This window comes from Callospermophilus lateralis, chromosome 13, assembly GCF_048772815.1.
Source record: "Callospermophilus lateralis isolate mCalLat2 chromosome 13, mCalLat2.hap1, whole genome shotgun sequence".
Lineage (NCBI taxonomy): Eukaryota > Metazoa > Chordata > Mammalia > Rodentia > Sciuridae > Callospermophilus > Callospermophilus lateralis.
Genome location: NC_135317.1, coordinates 110,345,021 through 110,353,418, shown reverse-complemented (window position 1 = coordinate 110,353,418; position 8,398 = coordinate 110,345,021). Strand labels below are relative to the sequence as shown.

Here is an 8,398-nt window from a genome sequence, read left to right as displayed (position 1 = left end):
AAGAGGCCCCTGGAGTCGTCCTTGGGCGCCTAGGAATGACAGCCCCAGCTCCGCGGCAGTTTGCCTGGGGTCCGGACCCGCTGCTGGCGCCTGGTTCTCTGCGTGCTCTGTGACACCGACTGCAGTGTCGCGCTTCCTCCCTCTCCCCCAGGGCCCTAGGCGGAGGGAGCTGCAGCGCGGCCATCTGATTGGCCGAGTGGACCTGGCTGGGCTATAAAAGAGACCCTGCAGGCTGCGGAGGGAGGTGCTCCCAGGATTCCGACCGCCACTCCGCTCCTCAAAGAGCAGAGGGCGCTGGAAACGGAAGCCGCGGCCGCCCGCCGCTCCCGACAGTCTCCCGCTGCGCACCGCACCCGCTTCTCGAGATGTGCAAGGGACTGGCGGGCCTGCCGGCCTCCTGCCTGCGGAGGTAAGTGTGCAGGCGTCTTTCAAATGGCTGCTTGCTGCGCAGACTTGTCAGTGGTTCTCTGTGTGAGGTGAGTGTGGCCAGGAGTCCTGCAGTTCTTGTTCTGTAGGACCAGCTGGGTGTGGTGGCTGAGGGAGAGCTCCCCAGATGTGGGTACCTGTGTGTTGTGGATGTGACTCTGAGACCTGTGATGGCTTGGAAGCCGGGTCCTCCGAGCCAGGTGCGTCCCAAGCTACACACCGAGGTCTGCCAGCCTCCTGACCAGCTGCCACCTGAGCCTCACTGCAGCACACGGGTGGCACTCGGTGCTCCCGACCTGCGTCCAGGGGTTCTGGGGAGGCACCCAGGAGAGGCTGTGGCCTGGAGAAGCAGGCTCTGGTGGGTGCTGCACTGCCCTCTCTCTGGGCTATAACAAGTGTCACCGTGAAGCTCCTTTCGAGGAGGCACCTCCCCCTTCCTCGTCTCCAGCCCTGAAGTGGGCTCCTCCTGTGGAAGATCCGTCCTGAGGACATTGCTTTACCAATTGCCAATTAAAAAGAAAAAAGTCCTTAAAGACTTGCAGCTGCTCATCTGCCTCTGCTTTATTAAATGAGTGATTTTAGAGAACGCTCATCTATTAGCAGTTGAGAATAAAAGGAAAGACTAGAGATCTTTCCTAATGAATCTTCAGTTAGGGTCACATCAACCTGAAGTCATATTAACTCCTCTCTCGTCTCCCTGCAAGTAGAAATCACATGAAATTTCAACTTGGAAATAAAATTGTTTTCAGGTGTCACTGAGGAGTTTACCTTTCCAACATTCTGCCCTCGGGGCAAGACCCTGCCCAGGCTTCTTCAGAAGCAGCAGGGGTCTGGCAGGGGAACTAGAAGCCACTAGCCTCCAGCTCCAGTTCAGTCCAGTCACCTATGGAGTACACCTAGAGGGCTGGGGATGGTGGGCATGGGAAGGCTACGCTGTGGCTCTGCCCTCAGCTGGCTGCCAACTTGACCGGGACCTGCTCAGCAGGCTGCCCCTCCTGGCCCAGCTGCTGCCCCTCCTGGCCTATCTCCCCCAGTCCAGGCCCCAGAGGGCCTTACTGTTTCTGCCCACACAGATGGTGCTGTGAGGAGTCTGGCTCCCTGTATCCAAGGATTGCGAAGTCACCTCAGCTGTGCCCTCTCGGTTGTCCTAGGCTGTGACCCCGCTCCATGACCACTGGGCCAGCAGAGGCAGCAGGTGGAGTTGTGAAATGGCTTCTGTTGGCACTGAGTCTCTAACCAGGCCCTCAGGACCAATAGCCCAGGGACTGCTGTCATGGAGCAGGCTTTGCCTTCCCCTGACAGTAACAGCTGGAGGGGCAGAGGAGGGGCCAGTGCTGAGAGCAAGGAAAGACCTCCTACGGGGCAGCACGCAGAGACCAGAGGTGCACTCCAGGCCGGCAGCCATCTGAGGGTCTTCCACGCTGGCTTCCATGTTTTCCTCACCAGCAGGAACATCTAGTTATTTTTTCTTTTAAAATACCTTTCTCTTCTTAAATGACTTCTTGGCTTTCACAATAAAAGAGGTAAAGTGAAGACAGAAAAAGATAGGGAGAGAGTGAGCCAAGAGCTCATTAGTAGTCCTCCCTCCTGCTCCTCATTAGGGGTCCCCCTCCCCACTTCTCTTAAGGGATCCTCCTAACGCTCCTCATATGGGTCTTCCTCCCTGATTCTCATGAGGGGTCCTCCTCCCACTCCTCATTAGGGGTCCTGCTCCCACTCCTCATTAGGGGTCCTCCTCCCACTCCTCATTAGGGGTCCTCCTCCCACTCCTCATTAGGGGTCCTCCTCCCTACTCCTCATTAGGGGTCCTCCTCCTACTCCTCATTAGGAGTCCTCCTCCCTTCTGCTCATTAGGGTCCCCCTCTCTGCTCTCCAGGAGGGGTCCTCCTCCCCCTCCTTACTGGGAGTCCTCCTCCAGCTCCTCAGCCACCCACTGCAGCCTGGCTGCCTGTAGCTCTGTATCCCTAAGCTGCTCCAGGGACAACTCCAGCCTCCTGCTCCTTTCAAAGCCTCTGGCCTGTATGCCTCCTGGTCGTGTAGCTTTTAAAGAAAGGTGGCAGCTGGAGATTGGATGCATCCTCCAGGAGCTTGGGTCCAGCCCAGCCAGTGCTCATGCCCACCCCCCATCCCATGCACTGCACACCTCAGTGAGCTCAGTGCCCCCATAGCAACTGCTGGGCCAGCTGGTGGGGCTGAACTCACCTGCTCTCCAAGTGTGCCCAGTATCCCTCTGCCAGCAGGAAGGCACATGAACTAGCAGCCAGCTGCCAGGAGGGGGCGTGCAGCAAGACGCATGGTATTTTGCTTTCAAACTAAAACAATCAAGATTAGTCCTATGTCCAGTTTTGTTCCATTGGCCAGACCAGAGGTGCCACATGGAAAAAGAGGGAGGGTGTGCAGAAGAGGCTTCTGGGTCACAGCTGAAGGAGCCAGTGTTAGGACCCTGTCCTCCTGGTAGCTCCTGCCCGCTCTGAGTCCCATTCCCTATATAGCTACCTCTGCCCCTGGCACCAGTCGTGAGATCCTCAGGCTCCACTGACAGGTGTCTCTTGGGGACGGCCTCATTGCTAACTGTCCTCGTCCTCCTCTGTGTAGTGCAAAAGATATGAAGCACCGACTAGGCTTCCTGCTGCAGAAGTCCGACTCCTGCGAGCACAGCTCTGCCCACAGCAAGAAGGACAAAGTGGCTGTTTGCCAGAGGTAAGAGAAATGGCCTTGGTGAAGATCAGCTGGGCATGACAACTGCTGAGGAGGTGTCTGTGACAGGGGATGGAGTCTGTATCCTGAAGGCAAGGTTCTCCTGGAGGTCACAGTAGGATTTGAAATTTTCACATGCTTTGTGAAAAACTGTCCTAATTGACAGCAGGTCTCATTATAATGACAGAAGATAACATCTCTGCATATTACCTAGGATCCTAGACGTCTTTCTCCAATTCTACATCATGGCATTCAAGTCATGCTTTTTCTCTGTGATATCTCTAGGGTGAGCCAAGAGGAAGTCAAGAAATGGGCTGAATCGCTGGAAACCCTGATTACCCATGAATGTAAGTCTGATGCCCCTCCTACCCGGGGACCCTGGACAGAGGCACTCGGGATAAGACAAGTTTACCTTGTGCTGGTCTAATGGGACCTGCAGGAACGCTGGTATCTTTCTAGTTACCAGACCAGGATAAACTTGTTCTCACATCCCATCTGTTAAACACTTTACCGTGCCTAGAATTTTGCAATACACAGTGGAAATTCATACAGAAATAATTATTGTTCTCATCACATGGAAAAGTGGCAAAGAGAAAATATTCTGAATATGGACATCTTCCTGTAGAATTAGCCTCAGTTTCTCTTTCAATGCCATCTTGGTGGTTGGTGGCTGTGTAGACATCTCTGAGATGTAACGATTTCTTGAAAGGGGCTTGAACCGTGGTTAGGGATCACTAGGTGTAACTGGGATCTGTTTGAAGTATGATGCTCGGGGCCTGAAGCCTGACAGCTGTGGTTCTCCCTGTACCAGATGGCCTGGCCACGTTCAGGGCCTTCCTGAAGTCTGAGTACAGCGAGGAGAACATCGACTTCTGGGTCAGCTGCGAGGAGTACAGGAAGACCAAGTCACCCGCCAAGCTCAGCCCTAAGGCCAAGAAGATCTACGAGCAGTTCATCTCGGTGCAGGCCACCAAGGAGGTAATTCCCCACCAGCAGGCTTCCTGGCCTGGGAGGAGCTCCTAGCGGTAGGTGTGGGGTGGGGTTTTCAGACCCTAGAGCTAGGAAAGCCACCCAACATGCTGTCGCACCCCTCGACCATCCCAAGTAAGCCTGTTAAGGAAATGTCTTTCATCCACGGGCTTAAGTTGCCTCCTCTAAAGCTTTTTCCTGATAATCTCCCCAATCTGGGAGACAGAAAGGAAGATGTTGGTCTTCCCACCTGAAGCAGGATGGACCTCCTCACCTCCCAGGTGCCCCATGGCACTGGGTGTCCTGGGTGCAGGGTGCAGCCACCTGTGTCCCAGCACGGAGCTGCACCTCTCACTTGGCAGGGATCCGGTCTGATGGAGCCTCTGTCTTTGTCCCCAGGTGAACCTGGACTCTCACACCAGGGAGGAGACTGGCCGTAATGTGTTGGAGCCCACAGTGACCTGCTTTGACGAGGCCCAGAGAAAGATCTTCAACCTGATGGAGAAGGACTCCTACCGCCGCTTCCTCAAGTCCCGGTTCTATCTGGATTTGGCCACGCCTTCCAGTGGCAGGGCCGAGAAGCAGAAGGGAGCCAAGGGTCCTGCAGACTGTGCGTCCCTACCCCCGCAGTGTGCCTGATTCCCTCTGAGGCCCAGCCTGGAATGGAAGATGCTGTGTTCTGGACACCTGAGGACAACAACAAGCGTGGTGACTGTGCACAGCCCTGTGTAAGTCACTGCCATGTAGACTTGGGTGGAGCAGCCCACCCTCCCCAAGCAAGCACCCAAGTGATGGCCTCAGGGATGGGATTCCAGACCCACTGGCAGTGCCCTCCCACAGCATGACCTCCGTCTGGCCGGCTGGTGCACATCCTCTGACACCCAGGTGGACATGCATTCTGCTGGCCAGCACTTCTGCAGGTGCGGTGTCAGGTGAGGTCCATGTATGGTACACATGAGTATGTGTGCATATTAAATATCTATAATACATACATATGCATTCTGCATACATTTATGTGTCTATATATCCATATATGTTGTTAATTTGATTGTGTAGACACACGTTTCTGCAGGATTAGACAGAAGGCCTCAGGTGCTCAAATCAGTGTGTGTACACACTTCCACGCACATTCTCATCTCTAGCCTTTCTGCTGCCTTGGCACAGGGCAAGCTGAGCTAGCTGCCATGCAGGCTAAGAGGGGGTGACAACCTGTGCACCCTGGTTCTATAAAACCCATGGTTTTGCTGGAGAAGAATCCAAGGGACTTCCTGCAGGTTTAGCCCTCAGTAAAATTGCCAGGAGGCTCATGTACCTGACATCACAGGGCTCTGGCACGGGCACCTGTCCTGGGTGCTCAGGCATCTCGTGAGCAGCCGGGCTGGGCTGGCATCCAGAGATGGAGGGAGTGAGGAGCTGTGGGCAGGGTCTAGCCAGCTTGGTGAGACTGAGTCTGGCTGGGCCAGGGCACAGAGCTCCAGGTCACTGCTGTGTCTGTGACCTTGTCCTGATCAAGGTCTGCTTTTATCCCCTGAGAGCGGAGAACCTTGGCCATCAGATAAGCTACCGAGTTCCCCTGGCAGGCTCTTTCCTGTAGGGTTCCAGGCTATGTACCTGCATTTATAAACCCAGCAGTGGAGAAAGGGTACATTTCTAAGGGGAAACAAGTTTTCACAAACTCAGAAAGTTTTCTCTTCAAGGCACATCTTGTTCATACCATCCTAAACATCACAGACTGAAAAATTTTCTTCTATGTCCTGAGAGCAAAGAAAAGAGAAATGAAGAAAGTGGGAAAGGAGACAGCTGTCCTAACAACTAGTTTTAAGCTCTCCAAGGCACTTGAAATATTTGACAATGCCTCATGGGTGCTGTCTCTGAAGTTCATCTGGGCATGTGTTCAGTGTGGCCTTGCTGTGCAGGCAGGGGTGGGGCCTGGCTGGGACAATTAGGGAAAGACCAGGAAGCCCTTCCTTCCCTTTCTCCTGAGCTGCTGCCTTGGAAAGTGCACATACTGCTCTTTCACCCCGACACAGGCTGCTGCTTAGCCGGTACCCCAACTGCATGTGAGAACCCTGGGGGTGTGCATCCCTTTGCTGGACACACAAGCTCCTGGTGGTGTCCTTCATCACCCTGGCTGATCTCACTGTTCTTTTCATCAGACTGTCTAAAAGTCCTGTTTCCTGATGATGTCACGGTCCACCTGTGCAAATGACCTTGCCCTTTGTGACATCATGACTTCTGAGTGTACATGTGGCCAAAGACTGTACCTCAAAGGCCGGCCTGGAAGGCCATTCCAAATGAGAAGTAAAATACTTTGTGAAATATATTTTTGAGTGGTTCTTCATTGTAGTTTCCTGTGCTTTCCTGACTGATGTGGCAAGCTTCCCGCTCCAAGTTCTGGACAAAGACTTCTGTACACACACCTGCCTCTGTTGTACGCTTTCTAGGCCTGAAGGCCCAGATTCCTGGGGAGCACAGGCATCATACAAAGAGGTTTATAAATGCTTCCTGCAACTGTATTCTTGGAAACATGTTAACATCCTCCAGACACACAGAAGAACATGAGGGAGCAGGGCATTGAACCTCTAGCCCTCCAATATGAAACTAGTGGAAAGCAGAAGGGATGCGCTGGACCAAGGCATTCTGGTCCTCAAGCCCTCCCGCTGCCCCTTCTGCACTCAAAGGACCGAAGCATCCTGGTCCTCAGGCCCTGCCCCTGCCCTTCCTCACTCACAGGACCATGGCGGCCCTGGTCCTCAGGCCTGCCCCTGTCCTTCCTCACTCACAGGACCATGGCGGCCCTGGTCCTCAGGCCTGCCCCTGTCCTTCCTCACTCACAGGACCATGGCGGCCCTGGTCCTCAGGCCTGCCCCTGCCCTTCCTCACTCACAGGACCATGGCGGCCCTGGTCCTCAGGCCCTGCCCCTGCCCTTCCTCACTCACAGGACCATGGCGGCCCTGGTCCTCAGGCCCTGCCCCTGCCCTTCCTCACTCACAGTACCATGGCGGCCCTGGTCCTCAGGCCCTGCCCCTGCCCTTCCTCACTCACAGGACCATGGCGGCCCTGGTCCTCAGGCCCTGCCCCTGCCCTTCCTCACTCACAGGACCATGGCGGCCCTGGTCCTCAGGCCCTGCCCCTGTCCTTCCTCACTCACAGGACCATGGCGGCCCTGGTCCTCAGGCCCTGCCCCTGCCCTTCCTCACTCACAGGACCATGGCGGCCCTGGTCCTCAGGCCCTGCCCCTGTCCTTCCTCACTCACAGGACCATGGCGGCCCTGGTCCTCAGGCCCTGCCCCTGCCCTTCCTCACTCACAGGACCATGGCGGCCCTGGTCCTCAGGCCTGCCCCTGCCCTTCCTCACTCACAGGACCATGGCGGCCCTGGTCCTCAGGCCTGCCCCTGCCCTTCCTCACTCACAGGACCATGGCGGCCCTGGTCCTCAGGCCCTGCCCCTGTCCTTCCTCACTCACAGGACCATGGCGGCCCTGGTCCTCAGTCCCTGCCCCTGCCCTTCCTCACTCACAGGACCATGGCGGCCCTGGTCCTCAGGCCCTGCCCCTGCCCTTCCTCACTCACAGGACCATGGCGGCCCTGGTCCTCAGGCCCTGCCCCTGCCCTTCCTCACTCACAGGACCATGGCGGCCCTGGTCCTCAGGCCCTGCCCCTGCCCTTCCTCACTCACAGGACCATGGCGGCCCTGGTCCTCAGGCCCTGCCCCTGCCCTTCCTCACTCACAGGACCATGGCGGCCCTGGTCCTCAGGCCTGCCCCTGTCCTTCCTCACTCACAGGACCATGGCGGCCCTGGTCCTCAGGCCTGCCCCTGTCCTTCCTCACTCACAGGACCATGGCGGCCCTGGTCCTCAGGCCCTGCCCCTGCCCTTCCTCACTCACAGGACCATGGCGGCCCTGGTCCTCAGGCCCTGCCCCTGTCCTTACTCACTCACAGGACCATGGCGGCCCTGGTCCTCAGGCCTGCCCCTGCCCTTCCTCACTCACAGGACCATGGCGGCCCTGGTCCTCAGGCCTGCCCCTGTCCTTCCTCACTCACAGGACCATGGCGGCCCTGGTCCTCAGGCCTGCCCCTGCCCTTCCTCACTCACAGGACCATGGCGGCCCTGGTCCTCAGGCCCTGCCCCTGTCCTTCCTCACTCACAGGACCATGGCGGCCCTGGTCCTCAGGCCTGCCCCTGTCCTTCCTCACTCACAGGACCATGGAGGCCCTGGTCCTCAGGCCTGCCCCTGCCCTTCCTCACTCACAGGACCATGGCGGCCCTGGTCCTCAGGCCTGCCCCTGTCCTTCCTCACTC

General features: G+C 56.7%; 1 protein-coding gene across 1 annotated transcript; it reads left to right on the top strand.

The window, feature by feature from the left end:
* Positions 1–257: 257 nt before the first annotated feature.
* Rgs4 (regulator of G protein signaling 4) lies at positions 258–6,415 on the top strand. Its single transcript, XM_076831429.2, has 5 exons — positions 258–409; positions 3,022–3,126; positions 3,409–3,470; positions 3,935–4,101; positions 4,492–6,415. Exons 1-5 carry the CDS (start codon positions 366–368, stop codon positions 4,729–4,731), a joined length of 618 nt encoding a protein of 205 aa, XP_076687544.1. The 5' UTR covers positions 258–365; the 3' UTR covers positions 4,732–6,415.
* The last annotated feature ends 1,983 nt before the right edge of the window (positions 6,416–8,398 follow it).